The sequence below is a fragment of the Onychostruthus taczanowskii genome, unplaced genomic scaffold (assembly GCF_017590055.1).
Source record: "Onychostruthus taczanowskii isolate IOZ18803 unplaced genomic scaffold, ASM1759005v1 scaffold25, whole genome shotgun sequence".
NCBI lineage: Eukaryota > Metazoa > Chordata > Aves > Passeriformes > Passeridae > Onychostruthus > Onychostruthus taczanowskii.
This window is the reverse complement of record NW_024499796.1, coordinates 91949-119374: the sequence shown is the minus strand read 5'-3', so window position 1 is coordinate 119374 and position 27426 is coordinate 91949. Positions and strand designations below refer to the sequence as shown.

General features: G+C 54.1%; 1 protein-coding gene across 1 annotated transcript; it reads right to left on the bottom strand.

Moving 5' to 3' along the window:
* Positions 1–10664: 10664 nt before the first annotated feature.
* SAPCD2 (suppressor APC domain containing 2) lies at positions 10665–27426 on the bottom strand. The gene is given in 7 exon segments (XM_041406902.1): positions 10665–16404; positions 17299–17412; positions 17921–18019; positions 18137–18283; positions 21593–21726; positions 26911–27343; positions 27346–27426. Coding segments are annotated over 7 exon segments (1137 nt in total). The 3' UTR covers positions 10665–16275.

Here is a 27426-nt window from a genome sequence, read left to right as displayed (position 1 = left end):
GATCTGTCAGGAATTTCTGGGGATGCCCACACCAGTCCCAGCACTGAGTAAGGCCAGAGAACACCCATGTGAGGCATTCTGGGATGCTTTTGACTCTGTGGACAGTGAAGTTGCAAATCCAATCAGTGTTTACACTGGTAGAGTAAAAAAAATAAGGGAATGTAACAACCTCCCTGAGTCAGGAGTGAGCTCCTGACTGAGTGCAGCTCCTGCTGAGCCTCTGCACCCTGTGAGTGGGAGCCCACTGATGTATTCCAGCCTCGGCTCCAAGCCCGGATCTTGTCCTCTTAGAGACATTGAAGGTCTGGAAGGATCTTGGTGTATCCAAGGCTATAATCCCCCTCCTGGCAAGGATCCTTGCCTGGAAGGAAAATCAAACCCAAGTACAAATCTCTAGTCTTTCCTCACTTTCTAAACCCTTTTTTGTCTCCTGTTTTCCAGGACATTGTCTGTGTGATGCAAGCCCTGAGGGGGTCCATGGGCAGAGATCCCTGTTGTCTTGGCATTGAACCAGCCAGGAAGTAAGCAGCTTTTCCAGAAAAGCCCCATTGGTTTCTCCTAGTTGTTTTGCCTGGAGCTCTCTCCTGCCAGGACAGAGGGTCGGGAGGTATTGAGGCACAGGGCAGCCCCTCAGGCTGACAGCCGTGTTCCCACAGCCCTGGCATGACAACTGATGAGCTCTCTCCCCAAGCCTGTGACATGAGCCAGTGGCTGCTGGCAAGGACAGCACACCTGCCAGCAGAACATCTGTCCCCTAGGCTGTGGCCCCAGGGCAGAGGTGTCCTTGGCACGTGGAGGCCCAGGGTCCTGGTCACATCCTGCCAGCTCCACGCAGCCACTGCAGGCTCACCTGTGTCTAAGCCTGTTGGGAAAGGCTGGCTGAACACGAGTGAAGCATGTGACATGAAGGAAGGGAGCACCACACATGGATCCTCCTGGCAAGGGGCTGATCCCCATGCCCAGTGTGAGGGAGGGGATGGTGGTGGGGTCGGACAGAGCTGGCAGGATGGAGGGGAAAATTATCTTCTGCTTGGAATAAAGCAGGGAACTGCTTGTCACTTTTCTTAAACTGGCAAACACTACCCACAGGCTCCAATTCCAAGTGAGAAACCATGTTTTGAACAATCTCAGCTCATCCCCACAAGCACCAGGTGATGGCCATGGTGAGCAGCTGGGCCATGCAGAGGCTGAGCCCTTGCCTGGCTTTCAGGGCAACAGACTCACTGAAGCAGCCCATGGCCATCACCACAGCCCCATGGAGACCCACAGCAAGAAGGGGGAGGCTGAGACACCCAGGCTGTCCCCGCTGAGCCCATCAGGGGGCTCTGACAGAACAGGGTGCTGTTGGGGACAGCTGAGGGGCCCTTTTGCTAACCCTGCTACTCATCACCCAGAAACCTGAAGCGAACAAGGCCTTGGGATGCTGCAAAGGCCCCCATAAATGACAAGATGACAGGCAGCAGGGCATGGAGAGGTAGGCTGCGTGGGGGTGTCTTCTCTTCCTGGGGTGGGTACAAGCACTATTGTCCACTGTCCCCCAAAACGCACATCCTTTCTGAAATGAAGTGGTTTCTTATTCCCCAGTTCTCTACATTTAACCTGGCTATATGAGGGATTTATGTGCCTTGAAGTTCCAAACAGAACCTATTACTCCATGCTCAGCTATTGTACTGAGCTGCAAGGGGAATTCAAGTAACCCAAAAAGATGTGGTTTGTATAGGCATCTCTGCATCAGCTCTTCTGTGCAGTGAATTTGCTCTTTTCCCATTGCTGATGCATGGAGAAATTATCTGCCCAGAGGTTCTCTCAAATCCCTAGAATTGTTAGGGAAAAGCAAACATTTTAGGAGGGCTGTGAGCATCTCCCACCCTTGCATGTGCCATAGCAGCAAGTTCAGGAGGCAGGAGCATATCTGTTAGGGCATAAGCCACCTTCCTATTGCTATATTGCAGCTCTCCAGCAGCAAGTCCCAAGCCAAGGAGCTGACGCTGCTTCAGCACCCCTTTCTTGAGCTCTGAGAAAGCATACAGGAAGGGGTTCCATTTTGCACTGAGTAAAATCATCTTTCTTCCCTCTGATGCTGACAGTTGTTTTGAGGACCAGTGTCCCATGGAGGGTTTGACTTGCCAGTGGTGATGTTCTGTCCCTCCATGCTGCAGCACAGCACTGCAGCTGGAGAAGTTGTCCGATCCTGTCCTAGGGCTCCTGCAAATCTTTGGCATCAAACTATACTTGTTTGATCCAAGACCTCATACTGAAAACTCAGCCTGTGGGAATGGAAATGTCTCTTCTCTTCTTTGGCAGGACTTCAATAAAAAACAGGCTCCCAGCAGTTCTGGGGCTTCCTGCTGTGCCCCCCGCCATGAGGTGGGAGCACCAAGAGCTGTCCCGCAGCGTTCCCTCTCCTCCCACCCTACAGTCCTTCTTGGGAAAGCTCTGCATCACAGAAACATCTTGTTTGGACTCCTTGGTTTTGCCTGTCTCTTTTCCCATTGTTCTGTATCAGGAGCCATGAGAGCAGCCCCAGCACACTGGCTCAGATCTCCCCACAAGCCTGGAGTAGTCCTTTGTCAATACAGTGACTGCCTTAACAATGCTAAAGTTAAATTGGTGGCCCCGATAATGGATTTTTCTTGTGACAGATGTTCACTGCCTCCATGCAAAGGTACACAGCCCTAAGGACACCCCTCCAGCCTGCAGGCTCACTTCCAGTCCTTTACACATCCCAAAATGCAGCAAGAAATCTCAGGAGAGCCATTTCCTTTGCTAGAGTTGAGGGCTCCAGCCATGGCTAACAAAATGTGCACTCTCTTCCCAGCTTTAGTCCAACTGGCATTTTCCCACCCTCTCCCTACCAGATCCTTCTTGCCTAGTGGGATTCCAGTGTGCAGCCTCAGCCAGCTGACTGCTGGAGGTCAGGAGATGACTCGAATCCACCCATGCTGGACCCAGAGTGGAAGAGCTTCCTTTGTTCCTGGACAAGGACTACCAGGTACCATCCTGGTGACAGAGCCAAAAACCAAATGCACTGCCCAGGGGCTCCAGGACTCAGCACCCACTGCCCTCGGGAAGTCAGTGCTCACGTGCTCCCAGGCTTCCCAGCACTCCCAGTCGGTGCGGGCAGAGGAGTACAGAAGCCCTTCTGAAGAGAGCACTGGGGACATCACAGGCTGTTGTTATTTGTGCCACCAGCTGTCACTGCTCCTGGTGCTGGAACAAACCCCTTGTGTCCAGCAGAGCAATGGCAGCACGATGTATAGACAGGGCAGGTGGTGGCACACTCAAGAGAACGATGGCACAGGCAGTTGGTGGCGTGGGCAGACAGTGGCACACAGAGCACAGATTCATTTCCCACCACTGTGGCAGGGAGGGCAGTGTGAGGTGCCCAAAGCAGCCTGGAGTGCTCCTGACTGGCTGCCGGAGTCCAGTTTCAGGGCTGGCAGCAATGGATCTGCTGCAACATAAGGGCAGGAGAGTGGGTGCTGTGACCTTTTGCAAAGGCTCACCAAGGGATCCCTCCCTCTCCCATATTGCCTCTCAGCCCTGGGTGCTTCCTGGCAGCATCCCTCCCTGTTCCTGATGCCCAGACCCTGCAGGATCCCCACCCAAACCTGCTGATATCTGGGCAACTGGCAGAAGTTCTCTCCCAGCTGTTGACAGCTCCCACTTTGGGCAAACACCACTGGGACCTTGCTTTCCAGGAAACAATCCCTTAGCATACACCTCCCAGCAAGTCCTCCAGCAGCCAGACTTTTCTCCTTCCAGCAAAACTGAGGCTCTACAGAGCTGCCCAGAAACAGGGGTGAGCTTTGTACAGCTGCACTGAAATCACCCCTTACTGTTGAGCTAAATCATACCCTGCCCAGGAAATTATTCAGCTTTAATTCATTTATTAATCCCATTTTCCCCCAGATTTAACCCTCCTGCTTCAACAGCATTGCCCAACCCACAGTCTTTCATATGAACTCCTTCTGAATTCCTGGTGCATCCCAGGGCCCCCCATCTATCTTAAGAGCTTTTTCTCAAATAACTCAGAACTCAAAGATGGGAGTCAGATAATCCAAAATCTTGGCAATGAAAAGCCTCTAACATTTGTGACTGGCAGAGATTTTCACAGTTATACTTTTCAGGTTTTGGACATATCTGCAGAACTGGACTTATATTTGTCTTTCAGGAGAAACTTGAACTTCTAAGATGATTGTGGGATGCCACCAGCTTGAATGTGGGAAAATCATGTGTTGTGAAGATCTCAAAAAGCCCTGGGAAGCCTCATTCATTTCCTCCTCCTCCTCCACGTGCTACCAACCAATGTGACTGATGTGCAGCTGGATGCTCCCAAGGATGCAAAGGGATCTCTCCTGCTGTGGAGGGACACCCCCAGACATGCCCCAGGGCTGCAGGTACCTATTCCAGTCCCAAAACAGACACATGTCTTTGGGTCTCCTAAGGCCACTTCAGGCAGGTCAGCTGGCTTTGTGCAAACCTCTGAAACATGAAGAATGTTGCTTCAGCAAGAAGCAAGTCTGGGACAGCTCCACAGCCCCCATGGTGCAGCAACACACACAGTGCTGGGCAGGGGTCCAGTCCATGCTGGAGTCCAGCTCCCTCCTTCGCTAACACTGCTCCAGAGGAGGCCACAGGGCTGCTCTGAGGGCTGGAGCCCTCTGCTCTGGAGCCAGGCTGAGACAGCTAGGGGTGCTCACCTGGAGAAGAGAAGGCTACAGGGAGACCTCAGAGCCCCTTTCAGGGCCTAAAGGGGCTCCAGGAGAGCTGGAGAGGGACTGGGGACAAGGGGGAATGGCCTCAGTGGTTAGATGGTATATTGGGAAGAAATCCTTCCCTGTTAGGGTGGTGAGGCCCTGGCAAAGGGTGCCCAGAGCAGCTGTGGCTGCCCCATCCTGGCAGTGTCCAAGGCCAGGTTGGACAGGTCTTGGAACTACCTGGGACAGTGGAAGGTGTCCCTGTCCATGGCCAGGAGTGGAACAAGATGGACTTTAGGTCCCTTGCCACTCGAGCGATTCTATGGCTCTGATCTGCAAAGTATTTTGAAGAAAAGATCCCATGACAAATGTTCTCTGCTGCAATCAGGACCCTCACCTGGGATGGCACCAGTTAAACACATCTCTGAGGCTGAAGTAGATTGCAGAGGTGATTGAGCCACCATGAGGGGAAAGGAATTAGAGACCACCTGTGTTCTGGGATGATCTCAGGCCTTCAGGGCTGCTAATGCTTCACTCAAGGCCATGGCCCTGCCCTTTTAAAAGATACATTTGTGGTTTCTTCCTAGGACAAAAGGAAAAGAAAAAACTACCCAGGTTCATTCAAAGGAAACTGGCAGTGACCTCCAGGTGCTCCTCTGTGCCTGCAGGGATAGGGCCATGCCCAGGGAGAGCATGGAAAGGATGCTTGTCCCACCTCCTGCTCTCAGGTTTCAACAGGTGACCTGGATGAAACTACTGAGTGCAAATTTTCCAGTTTCATGTGGATTTTCTTTTTTGTGAGGTGGAAGAACTATCATGGGCTAATGACAGGTGCTGCAGGGAAACACCACCCTGCTGTGGGGAAAAGCTTTCTTTACCGGAGTAATTTCTTTCTCCTCAAAGTCCCTGGGCAGGGATGAAGTTAAACTCTCAGCAGAGAAACAGTGCATGAGTGTAAAATTTGGCAGTACCTAGGGGTGCAGGCAGCTTTCCAGAGGCACTCAGCAGACACTCGTCTCCTTGCTGACGGTGAGGTTCAGATCTCAAACTCCCTTGCACCAGGTGCTGGAGCAGCTGCCCAGGTTGGTGTGCCCTCAGGAGAGCTAACACCAACTTAGGTGTGTGAAGCTTCTGTCAGGACAGACATGGTCCTGCCTGGTGTGTGTATCAAGCAGCTAGGAGCTGGGCAGAGGCTGCTATGGATGAGCATCCACATCCTGCTTCCAGTGCATCCCCCTTCTGCTCTAGTCTGCTCCCCATCCTGCCAGGGAGACACTGTGTCCTTGGGACTGCATTGGCAAGGTTTGGGCAGCGGGGGTCCGTAGAGTGCCTCAGTGGAAGGCACCAGAAGCTGTCCCTGTGTTGGACTCGCTGCCACCCAAAGCTGAGCCAGCTGGCAGCAAATGGGGGCTCCTCTGGGATAATGTTTTTAAGAAAGAGTAAAAACCACTGCACAGCCCTGCAGATCCTAGTTCAGTGGAGAGGGAGGGGAGGAGGTGCTCCAGGTGCCAGAACAGAGATTACCTGCTGCCTGTGGGGATGACCATGAGGAGCCAGCTGTGCTCCTGAAACCTACGGAGGTCCACGGCGGAGCAGACACCAACCTGCAGCCCGTGGAAGATCCCACACCTCTGCCTTCCCATGGCACGAGCCTGCTCAGCCTCTGGGGCTGGTTTGAATGCCAAACTGGTGCTGGGAGCCTGCTTGGCTGCCACTGTCTCCTACCCTCACCTTGTCATGCAGGAAGACCTTATGTGTCTTGCTAAAGGATTCAGCTTCCCTTTCCAACACCCCACACGTCTCTCTTTGGAAGTGAGCCCCGAGATCAGTAATGTCAGTTCTTCTGTGGTTAGGGGGGTTGCACAGTCACAGCACCTTCCCTAACCCAGTGTCAAGAAGAGCTGCCAGGCAGCTGCCACATCCCAGCCACTTCCAGCCCGAGGCATGGAGTGCCTGAGCCCTGTGCCAGGCTGCAGGTGCTGCTCAGGCTCCTCTCAATAATCTGCCAGGACCATCACTCCTGAGAGGCAGGGACCAGAGACACGCTTGGTTCTGTGGCTCAGCAGTGGGTTGCTGCACGAGGAGAAATGTTTCTAGGGTTTGGAATAACTCAGGCCTCCTGAGAGTCACTGGACAGCTCGCCAGGGGACCAGCCACTTGCTTAGGCTCCTAGCAGTAGCTTTAAGCTTTCAGGTGAGATCTTTACAAGTTCAAGTTCCACTTGTTTAAAAAATAATGTCAGAATCCAGCTGGAGCCTGTGCCAGCCACGTTGCTGGCTGGCACACATTGCTCTCAGCAGATAAGCCTGGGAGCAGTCAGCAGTAACACAACTGTGATATTTCCACCGTTCCCGCCTGCCACCCAGTGGTATCCATGAATGGGAAGGTGACAGCAAACATATGGGACTCTTTCCTGTCTCCAGCTGTCTTCAGCTGGGGGGTGACCTGAGCCAGCCATGATTTTCTGATTTTCACCCTTCAGTAGATTCCTCCTCTCTGTACTTGTCAAAATCCCTCTATTGTAGTGCAGACAAGCCTCCAGAAGCACCATCACTTATCAGGGAGCTGCTGCACCCCAGCACTGGGAGCTGCCTGCTTTAAGATGGGTTGGATCTGGCTTCTACCTTCATACACTGGAATTGCTGGTGGCTCCATCCCTCTCCAACCTCTCCAGGACTGTCCTGAGTTTGCAGACCCCCAGCTGTATCTTCTCTGGCTGGAGGGACCAGTACTGCTTAGAGGAAGGGTCCTTCCCCACAGAGTTTCCCAGGAATCCTATGGCCATGTGATGTCTCCTGGCAGGGCCCAGCTGTCCCTGCTGCCCCATGTGCCACTGCACCACCCTGGTGCATTCCAGGGGGCAGGATCATGGTCCTTGCTGCCATGCTAATTGTTCCTACGGCCAGCTCCCACCTCACATCCCTCCTGGGCTGAACAGGATATCCACCACAGAGCAGAGACATACTACTATTCCACAGGCTGGCCCAGACCTTCAGGATTTTCCCACTAGTGATGTACTTTCCATTGCTTTAAAAAATAAAATGCCAGTTATAAAAAACTCCAGCTAATTTTATCCCCAGCCTGTTTTTTCTCCAGGCTGCTGCAGGATGAGGTGCCTCCCCCAGCCTTGTCTGGGGGTTCAGTGTGCAGCACCAACAGTGCTCCAGGGTGTCTGGGGGCATTGGAGGGGAGGACATCAAGCCCCAGCAGTTGGTTGGTTGCCTGTGGAAGGCCTCTTTCATCTTTACCTTGCTGGAGAGCCAGGAATGAGAGGGGAACAGTTTGGTGTGGTGAGAGCCGGGCCACAGTGCTGCAAAGCCACAGTGTGCCCATGGTCAGTGTCAGCATGGGTACAGGTACAGGATGAGCATGTACATGGCATGACCACAGTCACAGTGTGTGCACAATTACCATGTGCATGTCCACAGGACAGCCTGGCACAGCATGTGCATCTACAGCCACAGCTGTGCTCGTGCCCTTACCTGTGCCTGGGGCAGCCAATTTCTCCAGCAGTGCCTGAATTGCTGAGCACGTCCCGAGCACTGCCATGCCTGCTGGCACAGCGGTGCCTGTGGCAGTGTTCCCCCATCCATCTGCCATTGTAGGGAGTCATTAGCATGCTCACAAGCAGTGCTGGAGCACTCAGCAGCTGCTGAGCTGTGGCAGTGGTCAGCCAAGGCGGCTGTCACAGACTGACACTGGTACACATCAGCCATTTCTCAACACTGCAGCTGGTCTGGCAGCTGGAAGGATGGACAAAAGTTCCCTGGCCCTGAAGGCATCACCCTGGTGCCTCCAGCCAGCAGCACGAGGGCAGAAGGGGCCCATGGGGCTGGGGACGTTGAAGAAGGGATCCTGCTCTGCAGAACCACATCCCATCCTGAGGCTAGCACACCAGGATCCTGTGAGCAGAGAGAACTGCTAATCCCACTGAGAGGCAGGAAGAGGAAAAGCAGCTCATGACCCCAATAAAATGGTTGGAATCCCTGGAAAACCACAGGAACTGGAGAGGAGCTCCAGCTTCCCTCGTCCCTCGTTCCCAGGACGTGCTACAGTCACAGTGGGAGTTCTGCTGCTCCTCAGACGCCCCTGGCACAGCTGTCCTGCGGGATGCAAAGCAATTGGGTCATTCCTGGGGGTGTTGGATCCTGTGGGATGAGCTGCTCCAAGCCTGGCAGCCCCAACAACCCAATTAAGTTTTGCAATACTTAACTTTCTCATAGCCCCATTAGTTTCACAATTCTGGGCTCCCTCTGGAGGCAGGTGCTGCACGAGAAACTGAGCAAAGGAAGAGAAGGCTGAGGACCCTGGAGAAAAATAAATATCCTCTCCTGAAAGTATTGCTTATAAAAGCTGCTTTTGTGTTTGGTTTTTTGGTTTTTTTTTTAATTTTTTTTGTTTGTGTTTTTTTTGTTTGTTTGTTTTTTTGTTTGTTTTTTTTGGTTTTTTGGGGGTTGTTTTTTTCCCTCCTAATTCCTTGACTCTAGGAAGGCTCAGAGGCTAAGGAGATTTATGACTTTTTGGGAGTTGGAAGCAATGCAACAGTCTACTCATCCAAGGAAAATGTAAAAAATGGCTGGGTTTGGAAAACCCCCTTAGGATTTGGGATAGAGAAGTAATAAAACAGGAGCTGACAAGCGCAGATGTCCAGGCAGTGCAGAGTGTGGGACACTGCAGGGGTGAAGCTGCTCCTGCAGACCTCACCAAGAAGCTCCCCAGAACCAGCCACATGCCTCCAGCTGTTATGGATGCAGGGGTGCCAGGGGAGTTGCTGGGGTGCTGGGTCCCTCTAACCCAACGGGAAAAGCCTGGCAGCCTGGCATGGAGAAGTGCTGCAGGCACTCACCAGCCAACAGTGAGAAGGCGTTGGCATCGGTGCAGGAGCATCAGCACCATGATGTCTCTCACAAACCCAAATTATTTCCTTCCTAAGCCATCAATACTAAATATTTAATGATAGAACTGTTAGATCATTTGCCTATTGCCTTCCTGATCGAACCAGCTGAGGCCTGTCCAAACTGGCCAGGGCACAACTGCCACAGGGGATGGGACCCTGGACTCGGAGTCTGGGATGGCTCCCAGCCTAGCACAGTGAGATGGTTGATCCATCTGTGGGACAACGCCTTGCCTTGAAAAGTGGCTCAGCCTGAGGACTAATGAAGGTCTTGGAAGATTTGAAGAGCTAATGGAGATTTTGGAAGGATCCCAAAGAACTGTATGCTTTCTGCCCAGCAGAACTCATGCTTCCAGAAAGAAAAAAGAGAAGTGTTTAAAACACCTGCACCAAACTCAGTGCAAAGCATTTTCATCTAGGGCTAAACAAAACCTTAGGGCCCAAGGCAATGTCTTTTGGGTTTCTTGATTTAACAAATAGGACAAAAGACTGTTTCTTTCCCAGTCTGAGCAGCACCACATGGAAGCACTGATCTTCAGCCCAGAGGCCATACCTGGGGGACCTGGGGCTAAGGCATCCTGCTTGCGCTGGGCTGTCACTGCTGTGTCACTCTGCCCTGTGGGTCCCCATCTGTGGGCATAAAAACATGGATGTGGTTGTGACCTTTGTGATTGTGACCCACAGCAGCTGCAGGATGCCCAGGGCTAGCAGTGCAGGCGGCCCTGCCTGCCCTCAGGTTCTTGACAGGAAGATGTCATAATTTAGATAATAAAAATTGGATTTTTTTTTTTTTACCCCTGTTGCTGACTCTCCGTGTGTTGAGACACGAGGCTTGACTCCATTTCAGAAGGCTGATTTATTATGTTAAATATTATATTAAAATGCTACATTAAAACTATACTAAAAGAACAGAGAGATCAGAAGGCTACAAGAACAGAACAGAATAGAGTAACAAAATCCTGTGACTGTTCACAGCCTTGGCACAGGTGGCTGTGATTGGTCATCAATGGAAAACAATCCACATGGACCAATGGAAGATGCACCTGTTGCATTCCACAGCAGCAGACAGTGATTGTTTACATTTCTCTCCTGAGGCTCCTCAGCTTCTCAGGAGAGGAAACATCCCAGCAGAGGATTTTTCATAATATCATGGCTACATACCCCCAAGGAAAAGGGCCAGAGGACATGTCTCCTGTCTTCTTGGGCTTGTAGACACTCACAGATATCCTTCATGGGCAGTTGTTTTCAGTAGCCAAAATAAACCAAACCTGCCTGCCTGGAGCTGCCTGAGGATGGGTTGTCCCTGGCTGCCCATGACCCATTTGTGGGTTCTCTTAGACCCAAAGCAGGAAAGTTTTGGCAGTAAAAGGAGGGCACATGCCCAGGTGAGGCTCCAGGGCAAAAGGACTTGCTACTCCCAGTGCTGTCCCCTGGATCCAGCCACAGAGATCCCACTCCCCAAAGTAGTGGGAGTCATGTCTCCCCTGCCTCGTGTCCAGGGGGCCAGACAGCAGTAAGACAGGGGAGTGAAGTGCTGGGCTCTTTGTGCCTATGGAATAGTCCAGGCTTTCTGCTTTGGGGATGTGCTGGTCCACGGAGGAGAGCCACAAAGATGAAGCATTTCTCCTGAAGAAAGGTTGCGTAAGTTAGGTTTTCTCAGTCTAGAGAAGAGAAGGCTCCAGGGAGATATTAGAGCCTCTTTTTGTACCTAAGGAGATCCCAAAAGAGCAGGACAGGGGCTTCGGACAAAGGCCTGGAGTCACAGCACAAGGGTGAATGGCTTCAAGCCCAGAGCAGTTGTGGCTGCTCCACGCTGGTATTGTTCAAGGCCAGGCTGGACAGGTCTTGGAGCAGCCTGGGATAGTAGAAGGTGTCCCTGCCCATGGGAAGGTGTGGAACAAAAAGGTCTTCAAACATCCCTTCCAACTCAAAACCACCTGGGATTCTGATTCTCTGATTCAATGGTTCATGTGCCCAGCCCTCATCTACAGCTGAGGAAGGGCAATCAAAGGGTCTTTTTACATGAGTGGGTTTTGATGGCTCCCTGGGATGTCACTGTAGCCCAGACCTAGTGCAGGCTCTGTCCCTCCAATTGCCTGTTCCCACTCAGAGCATGATCCAGGAGGAGCAACCAGAGGTGTCCCAATGGCACAGCAGGAGGATGGGGTCACCTCTACCCACTGTCTGCACCCACTGCCACACAGGTGTCCCACAAAGGGACGCTTTGGGTCTAAGGGAACCCACATATGTGGTCTTCCAGGGTGTTGGCCATGACCTCAGCCCCTGCTCTGTTCCCTGACAGCTGCTTCTCAAGGGCTGGGTATCTGCCATGCGCTGCTGCCTCCTTGCAATGTGCGGGAGTTTGAGTCACAGTCCCTGCGGTACGCAGCTGCAGAGCAAAGCAGCGATTCTGGGAGCCTCACTCTTCCCCATCACATGGGTCTCCTGGACGGAGCATCTGCCTTCAATCAGCTGTACCTTGGAACAGAGTGGAGTGGCTGTGCAGGCAGAGGTGAACGCCCACACCGGGCTGGGATCACAGCGAGTCACTGGCTCTGGCAGAGATCTGACTGGACACCGAAGCAGTGCCTGAATGCTGTGCTTGATCCCCTTAGGATGGGAAATGAACCCCCCCAGAAATGAACCATGCTGGTGAGCAGAGGCTCAGCCTCCAGCATACCCTGCAGTGGGGAGGGCAGACCCTCTCCATCCCACCTGGGAGTGGGCCTTTGCTCACGGTGTGCAAATGTCAGCCACAGGCAGGGAGGGGGAACGGGGAGCACTGGGTAGCACCTAAAGCAGAGGGCAGTTTATACCTGCCAAGAGGAGAATGGAACCTGGGATACAAGCAAGAGCCCAGGATACATGCAGGGCTGCAGCAGCACAGCACAGGGATGGTCTGGGATGGGAGAACACTCTGAGGGATCACAGGGATGATCAGCACCTGCTTGCAGGTCTGAGATGCAACAGGCACCTCTTTAGTCCGGTCAAGCCTGAACGGTCCAGCTCCCCATTCCAATGAGAACCATCCCCAGGACCCAGGGTTTTCCAGTCATCACATCGTCAGTTTGCTTCCCAGTGAGTTGCACTGACAACAGCAAGGCCAAGAGGTGCAGAGCAGGAGGGCTGCAGAACCAGGGCAGCAGAGACTGGTGGCCCAGCAGTGCTGACCATATGGCAGGGAAGAAAAGCAAAAAAGACCCAGAATGTTCAGGTCAGGGGCCCAAGACGCAGCTGTTCCTGCTGAGGTGTAGGGCAATTGCTCTGCTGGGACAGCAGCCCTTCTCTGAAGGGGCAGCTGGGCATGGAGCCCAGGCTCAGAGGACTTGTAAAGGGCACATAGCTGGGCAGGAGAGGAGAGAAAGTATGAAAATAAATAGAATACACAAGCTTGGGTGACTGGATCCTTCCCAAACTGCACAGCTGAGGACTCAGAGGATGAGATCCTGCATCTCTGGGCAGCCCAGGGGCCAGGTACACCTCCAGACTGAGCTTATGAGAGGGCTCACTCTGCTCAGACAGTAGCTCCAGGCTCTGGCAGTGGGGACCCCTCATGCAGTGTCACCCACCACAAATGCCCAGGGACAGGCATGTTGACCCCATGGTGTTGCACCTGTGTGTGATAACCCACAGCATGGAGGGCTGTGGGGAGGTGAGGTGGGTTGGCAGGAGCTGTCCTGGCTAGGGATAGCAAAGCCCTGCTCCAGCTGTTCCCAGTGTAACCACAGCTTCACACAGTGGGTTCCAACGGTTATCAGAGCCCTGGAGGTGCCATAGATCTATGCAAACCCAGCTCCAGCAGGAAAAAGCCTGAAGAGAATGGAACATGCTCACCCACATGTCCCAGCACATACATTACTTACAGACCTGGCCCCAAATGCAGGTCTCGTGGCTCCTGAGCCAGCCCCCACAGTTAAGGGTGCCAGAGTGGACACAGCCCAGACCCACAGGGGAGGGTCAAGCTCATCAGGGACCTAGAAAGTGTGGCCAGGCCAGAGTGACAGCTTGAGGTGAATTCTGCAGTTCCCAGGGGAAACTTGGTCCCAGTGGGCTGTGGCACTGCCAGGGCCACCCCACAACCTGCTGCAGTCTCACAGAAAGGGGGGGGGGGGGCAGTGCTGCTGGCCAGGACCGGGACAACCCCCCTGGGCTGCGGCCCCAGGCAGGGAGGGGGAATGGGAAAGCTGCCCTGAAGCAGTCTGCCAAGGGAACCACGACTCTTTCTTTGGAAGCCCTCATGGGCTCCACACCCAAGCACAGACATGAAATGGGAACCAAGGGCAATTACCAACCCTCTTCCTGCCCCAGCTGGAACTAGTGGCTGCCCTAAGCAGCACCTGGAAGAGGCCACGGCAGACATTCCTTTGCCAGCTGCCAGTAAGTGGACTGGGGTCTCCCTCTTGGCTCTGCTCCTCGCAGGGCAGGCTCAGCCTCTGCAGGGTGCAGGGTTCACCCCACAGCCTGGGAAAGGAGGGTACCCCCATCAGTGCAGAGCCTCAGGGTCACCCTGTATGAGTTGCCATCTCACCATAGGTCAGAGGGACACGTGCCACACATGCCATGCCACTGAGGTCCCCTGTGGCTGACCCTGTGGGAAGGAGTCACTGCAGAGCACCAGCCACTGTTGCCACCACTGTGGGGCAGCTCTGAAAAAGAGTACTTGAAAGCAAATAAGAGGTTGTGAATTGCACCAGCACTGCCTGAGCAGTGTGAGCCCCAAGCACAGCTTCTGGAGGAGTAGACAGATGAGACTACAGCACTTGGAAGGGGTGCAGGTGGCTTTAAGACCCTGCCCCACAGCAGGGGACAGGGTCTCTCAGGTCTGAGAAGACCAGAGGTGATGGGAAAGGACATGGAAACATGTCCAGGTGCACAGACCCCTGGGCTCTTTGTTTGCTCACTTCACCAGATTGCAGCTTCAGCTCTCCCTGCATTCTGAGAGACAGGACAGTCAGGGACTTCAGGGCTGGCAGCAGTATATGGGGTGATTTAGGGAGAGACAGAAGGATAAATTAAATAGGTCACCTCACTTTATTATCCCTACAGACAGGTAACCCTCATAAAAAGGGTCAGTTCTAATTAACCTCAGGCAAAACAGGCACTGGACACTAGAGAAGGCATCACAAAAAGGATGGCAGGCACTGATGCCTGCGGGACAACTAACAGCCGACTCGGGCAGACAGGGGACATGACTAACCATGGCCTTGCTGCTCCTCTTCCACCATCTCCCATGTGATCCCCACTCCAGCTGCAGGCACAGGGCAGAGTAGGGATTCATGCCTTGCAGTAAGCTTTAGCTTGGGATGAGTCTCAAAGAGAACAGCTGGATGGGACAGAGAGTCCTGACAGATAAGAAGTGAGAACAGAATTGGCCTGCATGTGTCAGCTCAGGGCAGAACCAGCACCTTCTGCCCAGCTCAGCTCAGTGCCACAGCATCATGCCTGGAGAGTCAGACCATGAAACAACGCCAGAGAGAAAGGTCCTGGCCTTGGGGATACAGAGGGCCAGGCTGTGCTACATGGGATCTCCAGTGAAAGTACCATGGATACCAAGTACCAAGGCACAGTCGAATGTCATTCAGCCCAAGCATCATCACTGAGCTGGGTGGGAAGCAGGAGGAGTCCTGAGAATGTGCCATCTAATAGGACCCATCTTGAATCACCACCACCACCGCTCAAGACACGTGCAGAGGAGTGCAGCTCAGTGTCAGGATGTCACCCCTGACAGCAGCTTCCACAACCACGTCAGGCAGAGCTGCCACTTCTCCATGTGTAGATGTGCACAGGGAAGAGCCTGTCAGCCTCTGCTCTGTCCCACATTCAGTAAAATACAAAACCAAGTTCTAAAGACCCTCTGTGAGGTCAGGCTGATGTGAGCGTCCTCAGGCCATGGAACATCACTTCTTTCACAGTCATCGTCATGAAAATAATCTAATCCTGGCAGACATCAGGAAGTATTTGCCAGGTCAAGTCAAGTAAACAGTGAGGTGTCTGTCTCAACTTCTCAAGAGCCCAAAAAAACAGCACAGAGGTGTAGGCTATCTTGGTTGGGTCTATGGCTCATTCCCTATAGGAGCCTACAGACATGTAAATAGCAAGTATGGTATCACTACCACAAACGTGAGAGTGGTTGCCATGAGGACCACCAGTTTGGGCACTACAGGGCCGGACAATGCCTCTGGCAGGCAGAACACAGGCAGCAGAGAGGGGCCAGGCACGCCTCCTTGGATTTCCAATCTTGTCTTCCAAGAACAAGACAAGCAGGAGCCAGCACCCTCTAAGGCCAGGCCATCTCCTTCTGGAGATGCTGGCTAGAATGTCGAAGATACATCACTTTTTCCCAAGAACACCCAAAATCCAGCCTAAGGGCACAGTAGCTGACCCCACACAGGCAGCACAGACAGCAGCCATGTCTCCTGCATGCTGGGGGGTCACAGGGCTGGGGACAGCACCCCTGCAGCCCACTTAGAGACAGGAAAGGAGCAGCTCGAGAGCAGCATGGCTGATAAGCCATCAGCAGGGCAGAGATGCTCCCCAAGAGGGGTCCTGGCTTCCTTGCACAGAGATGCCACCAGCAGCCCCAGACCTTGAGACATAACACCTGGAGGAGCAGGTGTGATGAGTTTGGGGCAAGAGTCCCTTGAAATCCCCCAGGTAAGTTTGGGGATGGGGCAGGGGAGGCTAGATGAAGGTGGAGTCCAGCTGGCTCATCTCATGGTTGTTGTGGGCACGAGCCTCAAAGAGCTGCTTGATCAGGGCAGATTTCTCCTGCTCCAACTGGGTGATGCGCTCGCTCTTGTCAGTCACCTCCTGCACAAGACAGGGGAGGAAAAAGCTGGTTAGAGGAGGAAACTGCTGGCCACTGGTTGTGTTGCCAGTAAAATTTCATAGAACCACAGAATCCCAGGCTTTGGGTAAGAGGACATTAAAGCCCATCTCATCCCAGCCCCTAACCAGGGGCAGAAACACCTTCCACTAGAGCCAGTTGCTCCAAGACCTCTCCAAACTGTTCTTGAACACTTCCAGGGATGGGGCAGCTTCTCTGGGCACCCTGTGCCAAGGCCTCACCACTCTCACAGGGAACAATTTCTTCCCACTATCCCATCTAACCCTGCCCTCTGGCAGTGGAAAGCCATTCCCCCTTATCCTGTCCCTCCAGACCCTTATTCAAAGTCCCTCTCCAGCTCTCATAGAGGCCCTTTAGGCCCTGGAAGGGGCCCTGAGGTCTCCCTCCTCTTCTCTTCTCCTGGTGAATACCCCCAGCTGTCCCAGCCTGGCTCCAGAGCAGAGGGACTCCAGTGCCCAGAGCATCTTTGTGACCACAGGCTGGGACAGAAAACCCCAGCAGTGAGCCTGGCCCTGGCCTGAGATGGCAGACCATCTCTTCCCTGACAGCCCCCAGATGCAGCCCCTGCACTCTCTTGTGACCTCCATTTGTCACAGTCTTTTCCCTCTGGGAGGAATGCCCCATCCCTGCCACTGACTCACCCAGCAAACAGCTGGACACAGCTGGGCACAGCCATGTGCCAAAGGGTCTCCACGTGCAGCCCACACCCCCTTCTCTGGGATGACCAAGTCTGAGCAAGCTGAAGGAACACTTCCCTGTTCCTGGACACTGCTTGTCATTCCTTCCCCAGCCCCATCCCATCCCCTTCTTTTCCCAGCACCCCCAAGGACATCTCCTCCACCCCTACCTCCACTCACCTTGGTGAGAAGCCGATTCTGCTCCTTCAGCATGTTGATGGCTTGCTGGGAGCCTGTGGAGGCTGGGGATGTCACAGGGACCAGCCTGCTCAGTGCTGAGGAGGGGTTTGCTGTCTGTAGAGAAGATGAAGGGATGAGACACTGAGCATTCTACAGTGTGGCCCTTCCTGGGCCTTCTTCAAGGTGAGATGTTTCTATGGCACATAAAGAACTTAGAGAAGGCCAGCAGAGGATTAAAACCCCACCACAGGCCATCACAGGGTCTCCAGCCCTGTGAATGGGGCAGAATGGGGAAGCATTCCTGCCAGTGTGCCTGGCAGGACAGGCAGCAGTGGGCTGCACCCCCAGCTTCTGTCCAGCAGGACAGTCAGCTCTGAATTGGCTGACTCAGCACCTTGATAAATGGCTGTACCTTCTTAGGGATCTCCTTTAGGCCTCTCAAAGCATCCTCCAGCCCACCTCAGCACCAGCCGTGCTGTCCTCTTGGCTGTCTTCCATCACCTTCCCAGAGCTGGGGGAAACTCTGGAAGCTCCAATGTCAGCCCAGCCACCAACATGGGAGGGACAGGATGAATCCTAAGATCACACAAACAACCTCAAGCTGCTGATGTGCTGTTCTCACCTTGCTGGCAGTGGAAAGAAGGTCACCCAGGCAGCGGTTCACCTCCTGCAGCTTGGGGACCAGGCGCCCCAGATGGCTCTGGCCACCTTCAGGGAAATCCTGCGGGATGGGGAGGAAGAAGAGGCTGGAGGTTACCATGGGGTCAGCTCCAGGTCCAGCCACCTCCCAGCCCTGTTCTCCAAACCCACATGTAGCCAGAAGAAGCCCCAGACTCACAGCACTGGTTCTCCTCTTCCCCAGGAGCTGCTGGTGCTCCTGCATGAGCTGGATGTGCTGGTGGTACCACTCTCGAGCCCGGTCTATAAGTTCCAGGCCCTGCAACAGGAAATCCTTCTCCAGTTCCAGCTCCTTCATGTACTTCAGCTGCAAAACAGCAGACAGATGTCACCTACTCCACACCAAGGCTTTGTCAAGTCCCAGGAGTTGGTTTCTTCATGAGGTGTGGGGGATGTGGATACAGGTAAGGGTCTCAGCCCCTTTCCCCAAGAAAAGCTGAAGAGGAGCAGGATAATGACTGCTGCCTGATGCTGCTTTGGAGGAAGATTTTTGGAAGAAAAGTTCTGCAGTTTGGGAGAACAACCAAACTGTGTGAAGGACACTTGGGTCACCTCTACCCTCCTGCTCACCATTGCAGGTACAGGCTTCTTCACCTATTTACCCAGAGAGGCAGCAGGAGCAGTGCCTGCAGCTCCCTTTGGGGTGTGAGTGTCAGACACACTTGGATTTTGGTGAGCACTGAAGAGTCTAGCTCACTGTGCATGCTGGAAGTCAGGGAAAAACTGCAGCCCTGTTTCCCCAGTTTGCCTCATCCCTGGAGGCACATGAAACTGAGCAGAGCATAGCACACCACACCTCTCTGCAGAAGATCTCTGCTGGTTGCTCAGTTCCAGCACCAGCAGAGCACCTGGAGAGCAGCACCTGGAGAGCAGCGGGGGCCTTGCTGTGTCTGGAAAGCTGCTCTGAGGGTGCCTGGGGCTTCTGTCCCCAGAGCAACCCCTCGGAATAGGCCAAGCAGGACCCAAGGCTGCAGCAGAGCAGGGGGCTTCGCCCACATCCATAGGGGATCCACGGTCCTCATTCCACTGTCACCTTCTGCTCCTGCTGCCCCTTGGCACCACGCTGGCACTGCCAATGCAGGGAGAGGGATGAGGGGACATCCCTGGGGAACAGAGCAACTGCAGTGATCCATTCTTCACCCTCACCCTGTGACCACATGGCCCTTCTCTTTTCAATACAAGGCCGCCCCCCCAGCTTCCAAGGGCATGGGGAACTTCCTGCCTCGCTGCCTCTGCCTTCTTTGCCACAACACAACCTGGCCTTCACCCACAGCACAGCCTGGGATCCACAGGCACCAGACTTTGGTCACCCAGAAAATGCTGGATGCACCAGAACCTCCTCCTTTGGAGAGCATCAGGAGTGGTGCAGCTCAGAAATAACCCTGAACAGAACCCTGTGGACAAGTGGCACCATACCAAGACCTGCTTCAGGCCATCAGCATTTCCACGTCCCCACTGCCAGCCCCAAAGCCTCTCCGCATCCCATACCTGCCACCCATTACACTGGGGCTGCTCTTGCTCCTGCTGCTCCTGGAAATGGTTTTTGCAACACAATAACTTCCTCTGCACCCTTCTCCAATGGCCCAAAGGGACATACCCAGAGGAAGAAGTGCAGAGCCTTAGTGCTGTTGCTGAGGGGCATGAAGAAGGTGCTGTATGTGGCAAGGAGCCCCATCCAGCTGGGGGTGCAGCCCACTGCTGCCTGTCCTGCCCTCCTCCCACAGGGCTTGCTGGCCAGCACAGAGACCAGAGCAAGAGAGAGCATTCCACAGAACAGAAGGACACTGCCAGCCCTGCCCAGTGTGGGACAGGAAGCATCTCGCCAGGATGAGACACTTGGGGCAGGAGAAAAACAAAGTGCTGGACTTGGCTGGTGCTCGGTGGCTGGCAAAGGGGAGGGAACAGAGCTGTGCCCTGGGCTGCTTACAAATGACAGTGCTCCACCTCTCAGGGAAGGTCTCATCTCAGCCACCCTCATGGCATGGGAACGTAAGGCCAACAGATGAGGGACTGGCTGGTGAAAAACACCAGCTGAGCGAGCGAGCACTAGATGAGAGAGTGCAAAGGGTCCTGGGGCTGCAGCAGAGCCTTCCCAGCTCTGCTCCCTGCACTTTGGGATGTAGGATGGACACCAGTGCTCCCATTCCCCAAAAGCTTTAGGCAAATTAGTCTAATGACTGAGCTCCTTGTCCCTTGGGAGCCCAACATCGGGGCAGGGAGGGGTAAGGGAGGTGACAGTACAAAGATTCAGTCGTTGCTGGACCCAAACTTGTTCCAGCTGTCTCTGTAAGCTTGGAAATGGCACCAGTGCCTAAAGGTTGTGCTCAGGGTGTCAGGGAAGGCTGAAACATCCTTTCTCTGGGGCCAAAAGCACAGAAAGGCAGTGCAGCACTCGGTGACATACAGGGAGAGAGGAAAGGAGGGGACATCCCTCCCACTGCCCACATGACAATGTGGGGGAACAGAGACGAAGGCAACACAAGCCCTAAGCAAGAATGCTTATGGCAGAACTGGGGACAGACATGGTGGCCACCACTCCCCTCACAGAGCACCTTGAGCTTGGGACCTTGAGATGTACTCCAGCCCAGAGCTGCACACAGAGGGAAGGGAAGCAGAGACCTTCCTCTCTCCCTAACCCCCAAAACCCCAAGAAACAGAGCCCTCAATCCCAGATACACAGAGCAACATTTATCACTTCTTATCAGCACCTCCCAGCAGAGGTCCCTGTCATGGCTACAAGCCCAGCAAATTACCTGCACAAACATCCCTTCCCCAGGCTGGCACTGGGGCACGTTGTGTCCCCCAAGGCCAACGACAGGCTGGGCGCCGCTGCTCAGGCCTGTTGGGCTGCAGGAGCAGGGTGACACCAGGGTGCAAGGAGTGAAAGGACAGTGGTAACAGTGCCACCAAGTACTCATCCTGCCAGCTTGGTCCTGGCTCTCTGCCCAGGACAATTTAGCCTGAGCCTGTGGACAACATGCCCAGGCAACTACTCCATTCCACCTGGGAGCAAGCAGAGATCCCTTCACCCAGGCAATTTGATCCAAGTCTCTCCACTCAGCAGTGGAGAGAGAGAAGCAGACCCCTCCATTCTGGGCTGCCTTGATAAATTCAGTGTTCATTTTTCTGCTTTGCTGCAAGAAGTCTGTCAGAAGCAAGAGGACCTGCATGTCTGAGCCCTGATCTACATGGAACATCTGGGAGGGGGCATAGCTTGGCCCCACTGCTTGCCAGCACAAAGCATACCTGACCCTTGCTGGGGTGCTCTTAAGGCCCAGAGATCTATCAGTTCCTACATCTCCACCTTTGTCTTCTTCTTCCCAAGACCCTGCCCATGGGGAAGGCAGCCAACACACTGGCTTCATGGGCTGACCCATTGTCGGGGAAGGATCCACTTCCTCCCTGTTTGGCATGATTCAGGAAAGCACCTTGGAAACAATGTACATCCACATACATCAACAGACCTTCACATCCAAATATCAGGATTTGTCTGACATCCCACAACTCACTTGTGCAGGGCGGGCACAGAGGAAGCCAAAGCCCAGAGATGGTGCCAGCAATGAGGGACCCCTGCAACCCACCCTCCCCTTCATGGGAGCCCACAACACTCCCTTACCATGCTGAAGTCCACGCCATTGGTGATGGTGTGTCTCCGGTGCTCTGCACGGCCTCTCTGATGCCTCCGAGTGTCCCCAGCCCCTGGGTGGTCACTGTCTCCCTGGGGCTTCCCAGCAGACTTAGCATCACCACCTGGAAAAGAGGAAGGCATGAGGCTACAAGCTGCTTTCAACAAAATCCTCCTCAGGACCACTTCTGTGAGATGATCTGCAGGGTGGTCTTGCAAACAGGGAGAGACTGAGCAAACCACCAGCCTGAGAGCCTGCTCCTGTTTTTGTCCAGGCAGAACAGATGTCAGGGATGACTGACTCAGCTGTGCCAGGCTGGCAACAGATCTCAGTCATCTTCTGTAGAAAGCAAGCAGCTTCCAGGCAAAGCTGGTTCAGTCCCAGCCGGGGCAACTAAACCATTAGTGATATTGTCTGCCCTCACATGTCCTCGTGGGACACCTTGCTTCCACTCAGGTGACATCAGCTCTGCCAGGAAACCAACTTCTCCTGAAGGCAGTTCTTGCTTGGTGATGGATTTGGCCATTTGAATATTCAGCCCAGACACTACATCTATGATGTAACCATAAAGTAAATCAGACTGTAGATTTTCTAAAATTTTTATTAAAACCCCAACATCTTATCCTGCAAAAGCCCAATCTACTAAAAACACATGGTGCTGATACAAATTCATGCATAACCTGTTTTTGAAGATTAAGTTCACACTGGCAGGTTCCAGGCTGGATCAGGCACCTCCTGCCTGTCAGCCAGGGCAGGAATTCCCTGGGCACCTGCAGTGAAGGCCATACAAGCCCCACACTGCCCACCCTCAACAGAAACCCAGCCCTGCAATCACAGCCAAGCCAGCTCCGATCCACTGCTAGGTGAGCTGGTAGAGCAGAACCCTGACACCCCACCATCCCAATCCACAGCATCAGGGCAGCCAGGGGTGCAGCCAGCACACGCCCAGGCAAGTCTGGATAGCAGCCTGCTGCCCCTCCCTTCCTGCCCCAGTCCCCAGCCAAGTGCCCAGCCCACCCTCTCTCATGCCACCCCCTCAGTCCCACAGCTTGCCTGCTCCCTGCACACAGGTTTCCTGAAGAGTTCCTTTCCAAACGTGGCTTTTCAAGAAGAGCAGCAGGCAGTGCAGCAGGCAAGTGATGGCAGGCAGCTGGGGAAAACGCCCTCTTCCCAAGACAGCTCCCCATGTGTCTGCCAGGCACCCCTACCCCTCACACATCCTTCTGCCAGAGCTGCCTGGCACAGGTCTGGCACATTCCCTGTCGCAGGCACATAAAGGGCTGTGAGTGCCAGGACAGGGTGTGTGGCACCACATGGGCTGGCACATTTCTCCCCTCTGCTCCACAAGTTTCCTCAGCTGAGCACATGGGCATGAGAGAGGAAGGACAGGAGGCAGGAGAGTGCAGCCATGGCCACAGGAGCCACCCTTTGTCTTGAAAGTACAAGGTGTGGGAGCCCTGTACCAGGGCTGCCTCTGCTGCCACAGTCACACCGGTTCAGGGATAGGAGACTGGCTCCAGGGCTGCAGGCAATGCAACACCTCAGTTGGTCACTTTGTGTCTGTCACTGGGCAAAGTCCGCCTTCTGGTCCATCACAGTATCTCACTCCACCTCCCAGCAAGCACTCTGGCACATCAGCGAACACAAAGCATTTGTGAACACAAAGTCTTTGATATCACCCATGCGTCTGCTTTGCCAGCTCCCTTTGGTTTCATACACCCAAATCTATCTGGGAGGAACCCAGCAAGACTACTGTGACCACATACATTGTCCTAGCAGACCTGTAGTATGTCCTGCTCAAAAAGCTGAGGAACAGCCCCAAAACCAAGGATACTCTCAACAGTCAGAATCCCAAGGCAAAGCTAGGAGCACTTCTGGTAGGAGCTGCAGGACAAACACATGTTAAAACACTTTTTACTGCAGTTACCTAGAAGTGCTGTGTTGACCTGAGCTGCACACATGATAAGCAGGAGCTCCTGGTTAACCAACTGAGCTCTGCACACCTGAGATGACAAGCTAGTGGCTAAAACAGTGTCAGGGTCCGCTGTTATGTGTCTCTGCCCCGACACAGGGAAAGGTGGTTCTGGGCGGCCGCGATTGCGAAGGATGAGTCTGGACTCTTAGATTTTCGGTCTTCAGTTCTGTTTATTATCTCTTATCTACAAAGTTTTCTCTTTGCCCAGCCGAGGTCCGCTCAGCAGGACAGTCGAGTGCACTCTCCCCCGCCCACAGGGCGGCTGTGTCTTTTATAGTAAAAATTACGTGTGACATATTTCCCTTTATTTCCCAATACTATTCATCCTTATAGACAAGTGCACTTTCACTACGAACCAATCTCCAAGTGCCAACATCACCACACAAAATGGAAGACATGAAGAAGAAAGAAGAACACAGGACCACGCCCTGAATCCTCCATCTTGCCTTCATGACCCCCCTGTACCTATTTTTCTAAAATTTATATTTCCCTCCATAAAGGTATCATTCATACCCAAGAAGTTCTCATTTCCTCCGTCACAGGTTCTTCTCCTTTTGATGGATCGAAATCCAACCACCAAATCCGTTTGGCATCATTCCAGGGTTTCCGAGCCCCCCAGGGGCTCCCCTGGTGTCTCTGCACATCCACAGTGATGTGCTGAGATCCCACAAAACAGGACCCCTGCTAATGAGCTGGGATAGTTGTTCGTAGGGAAAGAACAGGATCAGATCACCAGAGGTGGAAGAGATCCTGCCATGTGATAATGGACAGGCTCCTTCCTCCCTCTGGGACCCCCTCTGCCTAGGGCAAGCAGACACTTCATGGCTGTTTTACACTTCTCCACAAGTATCCTTGGCAACGGCCCAGAGAAACCCCTACAAACCATCTCCTCCCTCCAGCTAGTGCCAACAACAGTTCTCCAGCTGCTAGAGCCAAGCCACCCCTGGAGCAAGGGAAAGCACTGTGCTGGGGAGGAGCCAGTGTTTCAGAAACAGGGGCTGTTTCTGCTCTGTGCCTTGACTTCTCCAGGTCCCAGCTCACAGGGGAGCTACTGGGTAAAGACCCCCAAGAGCAATGCATTCAGACACTGCTGTGACAAGACATCAGGCACCATAACATTGGGACATCATTATGGTGACTTCCCTGCCCTGTGACTTCTCCAATGTCCACCTCACCACCCTTGTGTCCAGAGGGTGCTGTTGGCTCCCCAGGGACCGTGGGGTGCCAAGCAGCAGCTCGCAGACTGCACCAGCACTGCTGGGCTGAGGAGAAGCTGGAAGCTGACTTAAGCATGGACCTCAGAAGCACTTCTGCCCACACACTAGCAAAGGTTAGCGTGGGAGAGGGAACAGAATTGTTGTCCCACTGGCTCACTGCACCCTTGGACATGCCAGGAGAATCATCTGACCCCAATCTCTGCCATTTTGCCATGAGTCGCATCCAAATCACCTCTGACAAGTGTAGGTGCTCCTCAGACCCAAAGCAGAGCTGGGAAGGCACTCTGTGAGCACCCTCTTCACCCAAAACGCAGGCAGGGAGCACTTCCTCTCACTCACTGGAGCTTATGAGCACTGATACGTCACCTCACTGCACGTGGTTGGGGTCTCACAGAAGCCACCACATGCAGCTGGAGGCTCAGAGTAGCCTCACACCCAAATGATATAATCTTAGTGGAGACAGGTGTTCCTGGAGCCACAGGCAGCTCCCAGCACCCACCACACATCTCCGCAGCAGGGATGGAGCCACATGCTGCCACAGCTCTGCCCAACTCCCTTGCAGCCAGCTGAGAACATCCACCTGTTCAACTGCACCCTGGGAAAGCACCTGTAGAGCAGTGCACTGGGCAGTTGTGCAGGATCTAGAGCTAAAAGAGATGGAATAACTGAGTTGTACCATTTTCTAAGCTGCTGAATGAAGCTGAAACTCAGACCTCTTGCCAAAATACAGCCCTGCAGCATGGGATGCTGGCAGCAAGGGCTAAGGCACTAACCCTGCCCGCAGGCTCTGGACAGTTATGGAACATCACACTGTAATGGAAAGATCCTCAGCAAGCAGAAGGCCGCTGCAGTCATCTGCTTGCTCCTTCCCAGGGCAAAGCTTTCAACCTGCTGTCTATTCACCAAGCAGGATTTTTTTCAGGTTTTTCCAGATTTACACTCCTGATGACAGAAAAGTTAGTCTGCTTAAGGCTGGTTAATAACATTCCCTTAGATGTAGCTCTAGTGGTTAGTCTGGAGGCAAAAATGGAAAGCAGAGAACCTCAGTTACAGTTAAAAGTTCCTTCTCCACCCAGCAGAAGGGACTGGGTTGGGAAGGGAAGGCAAACCAGCCTGACCTTCCCAAGAGAAGGAAGTCATTGCACTCAGGTGGTGCAATAACATGTACCAGCTCCACACACAGACTTTGTCTCCTGTGATCTCAAAGCACTTCAAAAACCTAGATAAAGAATTATTACCTACCCAGATAAGCCCAGAAGCCTGGTTTCCTTATAACATCTTCTACTGACTAGCAACAAATCAAGATGCGAGTGAAACAGTCTCCCCCATGGTAGGGTCAGTGTACACCCTGGAGGGCTCTGGCAGAGCCAGCACAGGGAGCCCAGATCCCGTGGAAAGGGCAGAGTCCACAGGGATGTACAGGTGAGCTCTGTGGACAGAGCCTAGGACAGCAGAGCACATCGCCCTGGTACTCCTCCCCCATTTATTCACTGATTAATTATTTGTTATTGGGAATAGTGCTGTGGAATGATCCAAACCAAAAAGCTGGATCAGGGTTGGCATTTTTTGTCTAAACCATGCAAGACATCGTGAAGGAATCATTCCTGAGAGCCAGCCCAGCACAGAGTCCACCGAGCACACGGCTGCTCCGTGACCATAACTTCACCCCAGCGAAACTGCCCGGCTTTGGGGGTCCCCAGGACCCAGCCATTCTCCAAGACGCCCAGCTGCGCCACCCACTCCCGGGGAAGGTCAGGACAGTCTCTACTCCAAGGGACAACCACGGACACATTACGGCAAAGCCCTTAATTCCTCCTGTCATGGCTATAAATAGCCCAGCGCATCGCGAGGGAAGCACAGCCCTGGGCGAGCGGCGGCGCTGGGATATTCGCTCCGGAACTGGAGTTCAGCGAAGCCAAACCAGTCAGTACCAAGAGTAACTTTGGGGAGTTTTACACCGGCCCTGCGGGAACCGCTGGCTCTGAGCCCAGAGGAGGGCACAGGGGAGCGGGGTGAGCCGCGGGATCGCATCCCAACCTCCGAGCGCCACTCCCCGTCCCTGGCGCTGCCATCACCCCCTCGAGCCCGAAGCCCCCAGTCCAGTCCCGCCACTCACCGCGGCCTCGGGGCTGGCCGTGCCCCGGTTCCCGCTGTCCGGTGCTCTTTCCCCGCCGCTCCTCGGAACAGCGAGGGCTCGGCGGTTTCTCCGCGCTCCGCCGTCCGCCGCTGCCACCCTCCACCGGCGGCTCAGTCCCAGGCAGTGCCGCCCGCAGCCCCAGTACGAACCTCTCGAAGGTGAGGTACCCGCTGGCCGGCGCCGCCTGCCGCAACCCCTCCATCACCCCGGCGGGCAGCTCCTGGGCTTCCGCTCCCCGCCAGCGCGACTCGATCTCCCGTAGGTGCACGTAGCCCCGCCGCCGGTCATCCAGGATATCGAAAAGAGTCCGCAGGCTCTGCAGGAAAACCCGGGGAAGACCCTCGGTACCGGCGGGGAGCGGGCGGTCACCACGCTCCGGGGCCATCGCCGCCGCTCCGAGCGTTACTCCCAGCTCCCCCGCCCCCCGCGCCTATTGGCTGGCGGCGGAGAGTGCCGCGCTTCCATTGGCTGGCGGCGGGAAGGTGCTCCGGCCAT